General features: G+C 44.1%; 1 protein-coding gene across 3 annotated transcripts in view; it reads left to right on the forward strand.

The window, feature by feature from the left end:
* Window positions 1-13,188: 13,188 nt before the first annotated feature.
* Window positions 13,189-14,426, forward strand: part of Gripap1 (GRIP1 associated protein 1) — a 35,754-nt gene continuing 34,516 nt past the window's right edge. For all 3 annotated transcript variants that reach the window (XM_070040488.1, XM_070040489.1, XM_070040490.1), the window contains exon 1: window positions 13,189-13,254. In XM_070040488.1, coding sequence (XP_069896589.1) covers window positions 13,213-13,254 — 42 coding nt within the window. In that variant the 5' untranslated portion in view covers window positions 13,189-13,212. The remainder of the gene's footprint in view (window positions 13,255-14,426) is intronic.

Raw genomic sequence — 14,426 nt, forward strand, 5'->3', positions numbered from 1 at the left:
ACTGGTGGCTCACGCCTGTAATCCTAGCTACTCAGGAAGATGAGATCTGGGGATCATGGTTCAAAGCCAACCTGGGCGGGAAAGTCCATCAGACTCTTATCTCCAATTAATCAGAAAACTGGAAGAGCGCTGTGGCTCAAGTGGTAGAGTGCTCTCCTTGAGCTGAAGAGCTGAGGGACAGCACCCAGAACCAGAGTTCAAGCCCCATGACTGAAAAAAATAAAAATAAGAAAAAGAAGCCAAGCACTGGTGGCTCATGCCTATAATCTACCTACTCAAGGAGGCTGGGATCTGAGAACTGGTGTTCAAAGCCTGGGCAGGAAAGTCCATGAACCTCTTACCCTTAGTCAAAGAAAAAGCTGAAAGTGGTGCTGTAACTCAAGTGGCAGAGTGCTAGCCTTGAGCAAAAGGAGCCAAGGAACAGAACACAGGCCCAGAGTTTAAGTTCCAGGACCAGAAAAAAAATGGAAATTGGACTGGGAAGGTGGCTCAGTGGTAGAGCGCTTGCCTTGCATGCCTGAGGCCCTGGGTTCGATTCCTCAGAACCACATAAGCAGAAAAAAAAATGGAAGTATATCAGGCCACCTGGAGACAACATGTTTTCAAGGTAGTAGAAAGAGCAAAAACAAAAAACAAAGTGCCGGGAATATCGGTTCATGCCTACAAACCCAGCACTAGGGAGGTTGAGGCAGTAGATTAAGGCCAACCTGGGCTACAGAGTGAAACCCTGTATCAAAACAATGATGAAATCCCCATGGTTGGGAAGATAGAGCTCAGTGGTAGAGTACTTGCCTAGTGTGTTCAAGGTCTTGAGTTTTGATTCCCAGCAAATAACACAACATACAACACAATACAACATAGTAGAGGAATAGGAAAGCAATTCAAATTTAGGTCAAGAAGAGCAAATACAAGTAACTTATTGAATGCTGGGAACAATATTTCTTGGAATTTCTCACCCACTCTGACCACAGAACAAGCATGAGGTCTAATCATTGCATGTTTCCTACTAGACTGTAACCCTTAGATCACCAGGCCCAACTAGCTAAGGGACAGTGCCCAGGCCCAGAGTTCAAGTCCCACAACTGACAAAAAAAAAATGTATATCCTACAAAATTTAAAAAAGTGAGGGAAGGGGTGGGTTGGAAGGGATGGGTAAAAATGTAGAATGGGGTGACATTGTTCAAGAGGCATTGAATTGAATGGGCAAGTCCTTTGTACAGCTACTTAAAGATAATAAAAAACGTAAAAAAAAAAAAAAAAAAAGATAAGCTGAGCCAGGTGCTGGTGGCTCATGCCTGTAACCCTAGCTATGCAGGAAGCTGAGATCTGAGGATCAAAGTTCAAAGCCCATCCTGGGAAAGGAAAAGTCCAGGAGACTCATATACAATTAACCACCAGAAAACTGGAAGTAGGGCTGTGGCTCAAAGTGGTAGAGTACTTGCCTTGAGCAAAAGAGCTCAGAAAATTGTGCCCAGGCCCTGAGTTGAGTTCAAGCCCCACAACTGACAAAAACAAAAGGAAGAAAGTATTCTAAGATGGAGGGAAAGGAATTGGGGAGTGGGACAGAGAGGGTAAGTTTGACCAAGATAAAACTCATTACTTTTCTGCTGAGGCTAGATTTGAACTGTGCTCCTCATATCTCAGCCTCCTGAAAGGCTAGGATTACAGATATGACTGGGTCTTCTTGTTAAACTGATTTATGAATTTTTCTAAGGGCATTCATTTCCAAATTTGGTAGTAGCTTTGAGGAATGTTTTGACAATAGAAGTCACAATGTTGTCCCAGAAAATAAGTTTCTTTAAACTGAAGTTTATCAAACATGATTTCAGGGACTGAGGCAGTAACAGTGTGGTAAAGTGCTTACTTAGCATGTACAAGTGTATTTCATCCCTGGCATCACAAGAAAACAAAATATGCACTTATGGGGCAGGGAATGTGGCTTAGTAGTAGAGTGCTTGCCTGGCATGCATGAAGACCTGGGTTTGATTCCTTAGTACCACAGAAACAGAAAAAGCCAGAAGTGGTGCTGGGACTCAAGTGGTAGAGTACTAGCCTTGAGTAAAAAGAAGCTCAGAGACAGTGCCTAGGTCCTGAGTTCAAACCCTAGGACTGGCAAAACAAAAACAAAAATGCACTTGTGGATCATGCCTGCAATTCTAGCTTCTCAGGAGGTTGAGATCTGAGGATCATGGTTCAAAGCTAGCCCAGGCACGAAAGTCCATGAGCCTTTCATCTCCAATAAACCACCAGAAAACCAGAAGTGGCATTGTGGCTCCAAGTGGTAGAGCACTTGCCTTGAGGTAAAGAGCTCAGGGACAGTGCCCAGGCCCAGAGTTCAAGCCCCTTGACCGACAAAAAAACAAAAAACAAAACAAACGCACTTGTGGCTCATGTTTACAATTCTAGCTACTCAGGAGACTGATATCTGAAGATTGCAGTTTGAAGCCAGCCTTGGCATGAAAGTCCATGAGACTATTATTTTCAATTAAGCACCAAAAAATCCAAAAGTGGAGCTGTGGCTCGAGTAGTAGAGTGCTAGTCTTGAGCACAAAAACTCAGGAATAGTATCCAGGCACTGAATTCAAGCCCCAGGACTGGTACACAAAACATTTATTTCAGCTGGGCATTCTGGCCTGTAGTACCAGCACTTGGGAGGATGAGACAAGAGGGTCAACAATTCAAGGGCAGCTTGAACTACAGAGTAAGATCTTGTTTCAGAAAAATAAAATAAAACTTATTTTCGATTGTTACTTTGTCCAGAGATACTAACAACAGTGGCAATTTTCTCAACTGAAAATGAGATGGGCAAAAAGTACATGTTTTGAAAATCTTTTTTTTTTTTTTTTTGGGTCCGGTCGCGGGGCCTGAACTCTGGGCCTGGGCACTGTCCCTCAGCTCTTCAGCTCAAGGCTAGCGCTCTACCACTTGAGCCACAGCGCCACTTCCGGCTTTTTTCTTTTTGCTTATGTGGTGCTGAGGAATCGAACTCAGGGCCTCATGCATGCAAGGCAAGCGCTCTACCACTGAGCCACCTTCCCAGCCCTTGAAAATCTTTTATGGACAAGTCTGCTAAAAAAAAAAAGAAAAATAAAATTATAATAAATTTGAGCATGAATAAAATATTTATATTAAAATAATCTGTGTAAGCTGGGTGCCAGTGACTCATGCCAGTAACCCTAGCTACTCAGGAGGCTGAGATGTGAGGACCGTGTCTCAAAGCCAGACTGAGCAGGAAGTCCATGAGACTCTTATCTTTGATTAGCCAGCAAAAAGCTGGATGTGGAACTGTGGCTCAATGGTAGAGCACCAGCCTTGAGCTAAAATGCTAAGGGATAGCACCCAGGCCCTGAGTCCCTGAGCTGAAGCCATAGTACTGTCATAAGAAACAAGAAAGAGCCAGGCACCAGTGGTTCTTGCCTGCAATTCTAGCTACTCAGGAGGCTGAGATCTGAGGATAGCAGTCTGGACTGAGCCTGGGCAGGAAAGTCTGTGAGACTCTTTTGTGTGTGTGCCAGTCCTAGGACTTGAACTCAGGACCTCAGCACTGTCCCTGAGCTGTATCCACTCAAGGCTGGCATTCTAACACTTGGCCCACAGTGTCACATCTGGCTTTTTTGAGTAGTTTATTAAGAGATAAGAGTCTCACAAACTTTCCTGCCTGGACTGGCTTCAAACTGTGATCCTCAAACCTCAGCCTCTTGAGTAGTTAGGATTATAGGCATGATCCATCAGAACCCAGCTTGTTAGACTCATATCCACTAAACTACCAAAAAAGTCAGAAGTGGATCTGGGGCTCAACTGGTAGAGCACTAGCCTTGAACAAAAGAAGCTCAGGGACCAGCACCGAAAAGGAAAAAAGAAACAAAACAAAAACCTGGCTAGACACTGGTGGCTCACACCTGTAATCTCAGCAACTCAGAAGGATGAGACCTTACGATCTAGGTTCAAAGCCATCTCGGCAAGAAAGTTCATAAGACTCTTATCTCTAATAAACTACTAAAAAAAAGCCAGAAATGAAGCTGTGTCTCAAGTGGTAAAGCACTAGCCTTGGGTACAAAAGCTCATGAACAGTGCTTAGGCCCTGAGTTCAAGCCTTAGGACCGGCACCAAAAAAAAAAAAAAAGAAAAAGAAAAAGAAAGAAAGAAGAAAAGAAAAGAAAGTTGAAATACTTGGGCTAATAATATAGCTCAGTGGTAGTCTACTTAGGAAGGAAAAAGTTGAAATGGTTGCATTAACAGACACAAAATAATACTTTAAGACTGTAGGCTTGACCAGAAAGAGGGAAATTTTTAGAGATGTTTCCTAATCAAAATAGGGTGAATTTATCAGGAAAACAGAACATCATAAATGTAAGACATTTCATCACAGGATTTCAAAATACCAAACCAAACACTCTACTAGAAATAAAAGGGGAACTAGACAAATCCAGTCAAGATTGGGGGTTTTAATGTATTTCTTTTTTCTTTTTTAATTTTTTTTTATTTTTTGTCGATCATGGGGCATGAACTCTGGGCTTGGGCGCTGTCTCTCAGCTCTTCAGCTCAAGGCAAGAGCTCTACCACTTGAGCCACAGCGCCACTTCTGGTTTTCTAGTGGTTTATTGGAGATAAGAGTCTCACCAACTTTCCTGCCTGGGCTGGCTTTGAACCGTGATCCTCAGATCTCAGCCTCCTGAGTAGCTAGGATTACAGGCATGAGCCACCAGCGCCCGGCTTGGGCTTTTAATGTCTTTCTATCAATGGTGGACAGGACAAACCGGTAAGGATTTTCCACTCCTAACCAAGACAGAATAGTAGGGACTGGATTTGCCTTTTAGCCTGACCAAATAAAATCCAAACAAATACATGAAACAAATTATTTCAAGACCTCAGACAATGAAGGAATGAACCCTGAGAATTGAGAAACAAAGATGAACCTTATGATTGCCTATTTTTCCTGCCTGGGAGACAGAAACCAACTCGATAAACCTGTTATGTGGAATACACTAAATACCAGACAAATATTGTATAATTCCACTCATAGCAGGGTGTTGGAGGTTCATGCCTGTTATCTTAGCTACTCAGGAGTATGAGATCTGAAGATCAAGGTTTGAAGCTGTCTCTGGGAGTCTCTTATCTCCAATTAACCAGCAACGAGTTGGGTGTGGAACTGTGGCTTAAGTGGTAGAGCACCAGTGAAAAAGCCAAGCAAGTACTCAAGGCCCTGAGTTCAAGCCACAGCACAGGTGCATGTGCGTGTGCGTGCACACACACACACATTGTATTCATATTTAGTATTCAGAATAGGCATATTCATACAGACAGAAACTAGAATAGAGGTTACCAGAAGCTGAGGGTGGATGAGGACTTATTGCTTCATGGGGACAGAATTTCTATTTGGGATGATGAAAAAGTTCTGGAAAAAAAATAGTTGGGTGGTTTCACAACATTTCAAATGTACTTATTACCCCTGAATTGTGCACCTAAAAGTGAAATAAATGGTCAATTTTATTATACACATTAAACCACAATTTTAAAGAGGATAAAGGGGACTATTATGAAAAAATGTATGCCAATAATCTTGACAGTAAATTTGTTGATACAAAATATCCATATACACGGGGAAGAAATAAGTAATTTAAATAGCCATTTCTAGAAAGACTGAGAGAGTGCAAAGGAAGGGGTGGTATTTTCCAAAAATAAATGTACTTATTACCTGACTTATTTAACTGTAACATTTCTGTACATCACTTTTAGAATAACAGAAAGATCATAATAAATCTAAAAATAGCCCTTTATATATTTAAAAAACTTTTTGATTTTTTTTTGGGGGGGGTCGTGGGGCCTGAACTCTGGGCCTGGGCGCTGTCCCTCAGCTCTTCAGCTCAAGGCTAGCGCTCTACCACTTGAGCCACAGCGCCACTTCCGGCTTTTTTCTTTTTGCTTATGTGGTGCTGAGGAATCAAACCTAGGGCCTCACGCATGCAAGGCAAGCGCTCTACCACTGAGCCACTTTCCCAGCCCTAAAAAACATTTTTTATGCTGGTCCTGGGGCTTGAACTCAGGGCCTGAGCTTTTTAGCTCAAGCCTAGCTCTCTACCAATTGAGCCACAGCTCCATTCCAGCTTATTGGTGCTTAGAAATGAGAGTCTCTTGGATTTGAATGGGCTGGCGTTGAACCTTGATCTTTAGCTCTTAGCCTCCTGAGTAACTAGGATTAAGGTTGTGAGCCACTGGCACACAGCAAGATCCTGAAGCCCCCAGTTACAACACAATTTTTTTTAAGGAGTCATTACAAGAAAGAAAACTATATAATTCACATTCATGAACAAATATCTAAATGTTCTTTTTGGCTGGAGGATTTTGGTTAGAAACCATTCTGGGCAGAAAGGTCCACGAAACTCCATCTTCAAAATAGCCAGCAAAAAGCTTGGCTGGAAGGGCTGGAGGTGTGACTCAAATGATAGAATGCTAGCTGAGCAAGGAAGTACCAGGCCCTGAATTCAAACCCTGGTACTCCCAAAAACAAAATCTCCAAGTGGTAGAGCATCAACTTAGTAAGTAAGCCTGAGGTCCTGAGTTCAAAACCTGGTAATGGTAAAAAAAAAATACTAATAATAAGCCAAATGCCAGTGGCTCACACATGTAATCCTAGCTACTCAGGAGGTTAAGATCTGAGATCTGAGAATGGCCATTCAGTCAGACTGGGCAGTAAAGTCCATGAAACTCCACTAATGGAGCTGTGGCTCAAGTGGTAGAGTGACAGCCTTGAGCAAAAAAGCTCAGGGACAGCACCCAGGCCCTGAGTTCAAGCCTCACAACTGACCAAAAAAAACAAAAAAAACCCCGATATATCTATATCTATATAGATATAGATATCTATACACACATATATCTGAAAAAGGTTGGGGTGTGGCTCAAACAGTAGGTTGCCTGCCTAGTACGCTCAAGGCCTGAGTTCAAATCTATACTGTCAACAAAAAAGTAATAATAAATAAATAACAAGATATATGAACCTAAATTGAATTGTAAAACAGGAAAAAACTTTTTTTTCCTGATGATGTAGGCTAATAGTTTTTCCTTCCTTCCTTTCCCTTCCTTCTTCCTTTTTTCTTTTGTTATTGGTACAGGAGTTTGAACTCAGTGGCTCAAGGCTCAAGTTTGCTATGTAGGTGCTTTAGAGTTTGAACCATGCCCTTAGTGCTCTTTTATTCCTTGGAACTAGGGCTTAAACTCAGGGCCTGGGTGCTGTCTCTTAGCATTTTGTTCAAAGATAGTGCTCTACCACTTGAGCTGTAGTTCCATTTTTGGCATTTTGGTGGTTAATTGGAGACAATAGTCTAACAGACTTTCTGTGCTCTGTGGGCTTTGAACTCAGATCTAGCTTCCTAAGTAACTAGAATTGCAAACATGAGCTATGAGTGGTCAACTTAATGCTCTTTTTCTTATCCCCTCCCTAGAATATTAAGGATTTAACCCAGGGCTTGGTGCATGCTAGGCAAGCATTCTACCACCGAGTTACATCTGAAGCCATTTACTTTTATTTCTTTTTTGTGTGTTACTTGGTTCAAAGATTTCCAAAATTGTTCATGCTGGGCTTGAACTCGAACTCTTTCCACCTCAGCTTCCTGGGTATCTAGAAGTACAGGCATGCCAGGTGCCAGTGGTTCACACCTGTAATCCTAGCTACTCAGGAGGCTGAGATCTGAGGATCGAGGTTCAAAGCCAGCTCGGGCAGGAAAGTCTGTGAGACTCTTATCTCCAATTAACCATCAGAAAACCAGAAATGGTGTGATGGCTCAAGTGGTAGAGTGCTCCCTTGAGCTGAAGAGCTTAGGGATAGTGCCCAGGCCCAGAGTTCCAGCCCCAGGATCGACCAAAAATAAATTAGTATAGGCATGCTTCAGCATGCTCAGGCTAATCTTGTACTCTTCTCATTCTAGCCCTAGAATCAGCAATTTCTTCAAGGGGCCTTGTGTCCTCTTAGTGAAAAATGGTACTTACATAAATCAACTATAGGCAGTGTAAATGATTGGGAAGAGAAAAGAAACATCTTTCTCATTTAACATGATATTATTTTGTACCTAGAAAACCTTAGAAATCAGTTACAAAACCAAATATAGCCATGCGCCAGTGGTTCACACCAGTAAAAAAAAAACAAAGCAAACAAACAAAAAACAGTAACAAAAAAATATTACAAAGGAATCTTTTTTTTTTTTTTTTTTGTCGGTCGTGGGGCTTGAACTCTGGGCCTGGGCTCTGTCCCTGTGCTCTTCAGCTCAAGGCTGAACACTCTACTGCTTGAGCCACAGCACCACTTCCGGTTTTCTAGGTTTATTGGAGGTAAGAGTCTCATGGACTTTCCTGCCCAGGCTGGCTTTGAACCTTGATCCTCAGATCTCAGCCTACTAAGTAGCTAGGATTACAGGCATGAGCCACCGGTGCCTGGCTACAAAGGAATCTTAATACAACTGTGAAAGAAGCCAGATATGAGGGTGCACACCTGTTCAAAAAATATGATACAGGGTGCTGGTGGCTCATGCTTGTAATCTTAGCTACTCAGGAGGCTGAAATGTGAGGATTGAGGTTCAATGCCAGCCCAAGAAGAAATGTCTGTGAGACATTTATCTCCAGTTAACTAGAAAAAAGCTGAAAGTAGACAGGTGCCAGTGGCTCATACCAGTAATCCTAGCTCTCAGGAGGCTGAGATCTGAGGATCTAGGTTCAAAGCCAGCCCAGGTAGGAAAGGCCATGAAATTCTTATCCCAATAAACAACCAGAAAACCAGAAGTGGTGCTGTGGCTCAAGTGGTAGAGTACTTGCTGAGCTGAATTGCTCAGGTCACACAGTACTCAGGTCCAGACAAAAAGCGTCAGGACAAAAAAAAGAAAGGCTGGAAAGGTGGCTCAGTGGTAGAGTGCTTGCCTTGAATGAATAAGGCCCTGGGTTCAATTCCTCAGCACCACATAAGCAGAAAAAGCTGGAAGTGGTGCTGTGGCTCAAGTGGTAGAGCGCTAGCCTTGAGCTGAAGTGCTGAGGGACAGCGCCCAGGCCCAGAGTTCAGGCCCCACGACCAACAACAACAATAACAACAACAACAACAAAGCTGAAAGTAGAAGTATGGCTCAAATAGTGAATGGAAAAAACCAAATGAGAGCACAAGGCCCTGAGTTCAAATCCCACCCAAAGTTAAAAGACACTGTGAGGAAAACATTTTTTTAAATATATTAAACAGGGGCTGGGAAGGTTGCTCAGTGGTAGAGTGCTTGCCTCACATGCATGAGGCCCTGGGTTTGATTCCTCAGTACCACATAAGCAGAAAAAGGCGGAAGTGGCACTGTGGCTCAAGTGGTAGAGCGCTAGCCTTGGGCTGAAGAGCTGAGGGACAGCACCCAGGTCCAGAGTTCAGGCCCCCGATCAACAAAAATAAAAATAAAATAAAATTGTATACACACACACACACACACACACACACACACACACACACACACACACACACACAACGTATTTGTTAAAACTCATAGGTCATGCTAGGTACTGGTAATGCTAGCTACTCAGGAGGCTGAGATCTGAGGATGACATTTTGAAGCCAGTCAGGGCATGAAAGTCTGTGAGACTCTTATCCTCAAATAAGCATTAGAAAAGCTAGAAGTAGAGCTGTGGCTCAACTGGTAGAAAGCTAGCTTTGAGCAAAATATTTCCAAGGACAGTGCCCAGGCCATAAGTTCAAGCACCAGGACCAGCACACAAAAAAGCTAGAAGTAGAGATTTGGTAGAGCACCAACTTTGAGTAGAAAAGCTAAGGCTCACACCTGTAATAATCCTAGCTACTGAGGAGGTTGAGATCTGAGGATCGTGGTTCAAAGCCAGCCAGGGCAAAAAAGTCCATGAGACTCATATCCAATAAAGTACACAGAAAACGCCAGAAGTGGTGCAGTGGCTCAAGTGGTAGAGCACTAACCTTGAGCACAAAGAGTCTCAGGGACAGTTGCCAGGCCCTGAGTTCAAGCCCCAGGACTGGCAAGAAAAAAAAAAAAGGTAACAGACAGAGCTCAGGCCCCGAGTACAGGCACACACACAAAAAAAATTCATAGGTCTTTCAGCACAAAAAATTATATCCTGGGGCTGGGAAGGTGGCTCAGTGGTAGAGCGCTTGCCTTGCATGCCTGAGGCCCTGGGTTCGATTCCTCAGCACCACATAAGCAAAAAGAAAAAAGCCAGAAGTAGCGCTGTGGTTCAAATGGTAGAGTGGTAGCCTTGAGCTGAAGAGCTGAGGGACAGCGCCCAGGCCCAGAGTTCAGGCCCCACGACCAGACCCCCCCAAAAAAATTACATCCTAATATTTTTGTTGTTGTTGGGTTTGGGGGCTGAACTCTTGGCCTGGGCGCTGTCTCTCAGCTCTTCAGCCCAAGGCCAGCGCTCTACCACTTGAGCCACAGTGCCACTTCCAGCTTTTTTTCTGCTTATGTGGTGCTGAGGAATCTAACCCAGGGCCTCATGCATGTGAGGCAAGCACTCTACTACTGGGCCACCTTCCCAGCCCACATCCTAATATTTTTGAAACAAAAGTCAACCAGGAGGTCAAGGGTACCAGTGTAGGATGGAGATTGTGACAACATAATCTAACTGTATTACAAAATGTATGACATAACCTCAGTGAATGGGGTGAAGGAGGAAGAGGTACAATCTCAATCATTTGAGAAAATGGTGTGGTGGGGTACACACACACACAAAAACCTTTAAAGATGATAGAAAATAATTGTCTCTTTTTTTCTTTTGTGAGGTCCTGGGGCTTGAATTCAGGGCCTCACACTCCTGGTTTTTTTTGTCCAAGACTGGCATTTTATGCCTCCACTTCTAGCTTTCTGCTGGTTATCTGGAGATGAGAATCTCTGATTTGTCCACCTAGGCCGGCTTTTAACTTCCATGCCTCCTGAGTAGCTAGGCATGGGCCACCAGTAACTGCAACTGGCTTCTGCTTCTTTTTCTTTTCCTCAGTACTGTTTGAACTCAGGGCCTCCTGTTGGCTTCACCAGAAGAATTCCATCTTGATTGTGGTGGTGGTTACAAGGTTGTATATATTTGTTCAAACACACTGAATGTATGAGCTCATTTATATAGAGATAAGATTGTGTCTCAATGAAGTTATGTTACAAAAGAAAAAAATAGTTCTGATTAAAAACATTTTTTATTGTGAGCAAATCATTTAATTACTATAAAAAAATAGCTCCACATCAAGATACTTAGTTTTAGTTCCTTCTTTCCTTCCTCCCACCACCCTTTATTATTTATTTATTTATTTATTTTTTTGGTCTGGTCGTGGGCCTGAACTCTGGGCCTGGGTGCTGTCCTCAGCTCTTCAGCTCAATGCTAGTGCTCTACCACTTGAGCCACAGCGCCACTTTCTGGGTTTCTGGTGGTTAATTGGTGATACTCTCACAGACTTTCCTGCCCAGGCTGTCTTTGAACCTCGATCCTCAGATCTCAGCTTCCTGAGTAGCTAGGATTACAGGTGTGAGCCACCTTCACCTGGCTTTTTTTTTTTTTGGTTCTGGTCGTGGGCCTGAACTCTAGGCTTGGGCGCTGTCTCTTAGCATTTCACCTCAAGGCTAGCGCTCTACCACTTGAGCCACAGCGCTACTTCCGGCTTTTTTTTTCTGCTTCTGTGGTGCTGAGGAATCGAACCCAGGGCCTCATGCATGCAAGGCAAGCGCTCTACCACTGAGCCACCTTCCCAGTCCCACCTGGCTTTTTTTTTTTTAAGTTACAGATGATTCATGGGGGCTGGGAAGGTGGCTCAGTGGTAGAGTGAGTGCTTGCCTCGCATGCATGAAGCCCTGATTCGATTCCTCAGCACCACAGAAGCAGAAAAAGCAGGAAGTGGTGCTGTAGCTCAAGTGGTAGAGTACTGGCCTTGAGCTGAAGAGCTGAGAGACAGTGCCCAGGCCCAGAGTTCAAGCCCCATGACTGACAAAAAAAAAAAAGATGATTTATGTTTTAATTTGGCGGGGGTGAGGGGGGGTGGTTAGTATTGGGGCCTGAACTCTGGGCCTAGGCACTGTCCCTCAGCTCTTCAGCTCAAGGCTAGTGCTCTACCACTTGAGCCACAGTGCCACTTCCAGCTTTTTCTACTTATGTGATGCTAAGGAATTGAACCCAGGGCCTCATGTATGCTACGAAAACACTCTATCACTGATCCACATTCCCAGTCCTCCCTGAACTCTTTGGCTCAAAGCTAGTACTTTACCTCTTTGAACAACAGCTCTACTTCCAATTTTCTGGTGGTTAATTGAAGATAGGAAAGAGTCTCATGGGAACTTTTCTGCCTGGGTTGGCTTCGAACTGCGATTCTCAGATCTCAACCTCCTGAGTAGCTAGGATTATAGGCTTGAGCCACCAGCTCCCAACTCTTTTGTTTCTAATGGAGATTTTTGGGGAAGGAGATTCGCTCCCCCTTCTTTCTCCTCAGGTATTTTTAATTTATTCATTGCTGGGTCCTTTACCTATTTTTATATATAGCATTATGTTAATAAAATCATTGAGGGGCGGGGAAAGTGGCTCAGTGTTAGAGTGCTTGCCTTGCATGCATGAGGCCCTGGGTTTGACTACTCTGCATCACATAAACAGAAAAAGCCAGAAATGGCACTGTGGCTCAAGTGGCAAAGTGCTAGCCTTGGGCTGAAGAGCTGAGAGGCAGCGCCCAGGCCTAGATTTCAGGCCCTACGACATACATACACATATACATAAAATGATTAAAAATCTTTCTTAAAAAAGAAAGAATCAGGGTTTTAAAGAGGCAGGATTCCCCTCAGGGGTCACCCAAAGGAGGGCGGGAACAAGACAGGAAAGCTTCCGCTTTCATTTCCACTGTTTTTAAGTCAACCAGTCTCTTTAAAGGAGTTCCCGGCAAGAGATTTTCTGTCGGCAAACACTTGCCTAATGACGAGTTCACTCTTAAAACAGGGATTCCTTACTGTCACGTAACAATGTCTCCTCTACAATAGCTGAAAAGTCATACCAGATAACTTACAGTCTCTCAAAACATTGAGTTATCAACTCACCCAAGTAGTTGGTTTATTTCCTTCCCTCTAGTTCCAAAATGTTGAACTTTTGAATTAGGTTCTTACACCTCCATTTTTTCCCCACCAGTGGTACGGTCCAAACTGAAGCCTGCCAGTGGGCACGGACTGCGACTGCGCAGGAAGACGGTCGGGGGGTGGGGGGGGGAGGAACATGGCGCAAGCTCTGTCTGAGGAGGAGTTTCAGCGGATGCAGGTGCTTGCGGTGGGAAAGACCCCCGGGCTCTGCGACCGGGGAAAGGGTAGCGGGAGGTAGTGCTATCAGCTCGGAGTAATTGGTTTGGATGGACTTGAATCTAAGGGGTTGTTCTGGGGAAGGAAAATAGGTCTGAGCGGAGGCGAGTCTATTGGGTTCTGAGGTACTATTTGGGTTCCGAAGGTTCTTGTCAGCCGTGTGGGCGGGAGGGAGAGCGGGCGTTCTTAAGTAGGCAATACCTTAGTCCTCGGGGTATGAGAACTTTAGGCCTTTATGCAGAACATACCATCGTTGGGTGATGATGTTAAGCTTTGAGGGAAAAATCTGGAGAGGGAGAAACCATTTTGTTTGCAGGGGAAGGAAGGGAGCGTTGGGCTGTTTGCGTCATGGTGGGGGCAGCCCTTTTGAAGGCATACCATTAGCCAGTGCGAGGTGGAAACTTTGTGGGAGATACCACTGTGCCAGGAGATTGGGGAAAGACCCAAGATGTTGCTGCTGTGGGAGGTGAAGATCCAGAGGGTTGGTACCATTGGATGATGAGGGATGATCCCATTTCACGGGGGCGGAGGGGGGAGGGGTAGGTAAATAAGTCCCTGAATGAGTAATGAAATTAATCATTATTCAGGGCAGGACAAGATGAGGTAAAAAGAGTCATTGATACCTTGAACTGCATGGAAGGGAGATCATTGGGCTTTGGGGAGATACCCTGACTGGAAACTAACCACTTGATTTTTAAAAAAATTTTTGCCAGTCCTGAGGCTTGAACTCAGGGCCTGGGCACTGTAAGCTTCTTTTTGCTCCAGACTAGCACTCTACCACTTGAGCCACAGCACCACTTCTGGCATTTTCTCTTATGGTACTGAGGAATCGAACCCAGGGCTTCATGCATACTAGGCAAACCACATTCCCAATCTGACCGCTTGATTTTAAGAGGTACTCAGACAGGGTAAAAATATTGCACTGTGAGTGGGTCCTTCTTTAGAATTTCTTACTGGGGAAGAATTCTATTTAGAGTTCTGTGAGTGGAGGGAAGGAATCCTTGAGTGAGGGAAGATAATTCTATTGGTCCTTGAATGAGGGAAAACAATTGTCCCTGTGTGAGGGACACTGGGATGTAAGGGTAAAGTCATTAAACAATGAAAGTTCACTATAACCTGTGCAAGGTAATCCTG

This window comes from Dipodomys merriami, unplaced genomic scaffold (assembly GCF_024711535.1).
Source record: "Dipodomys merriami isolate MVZ:Mamm:240054 unplaced genomic scaffold, mDipMer1.0.p SCAF_3, whole genome shotgun sequence".
NCBI lineage: Eukaryota > Metazoa > Chordata > Mammalia > Rodentia > Heteromyidae > Dipodomys > Dipodomys merriami.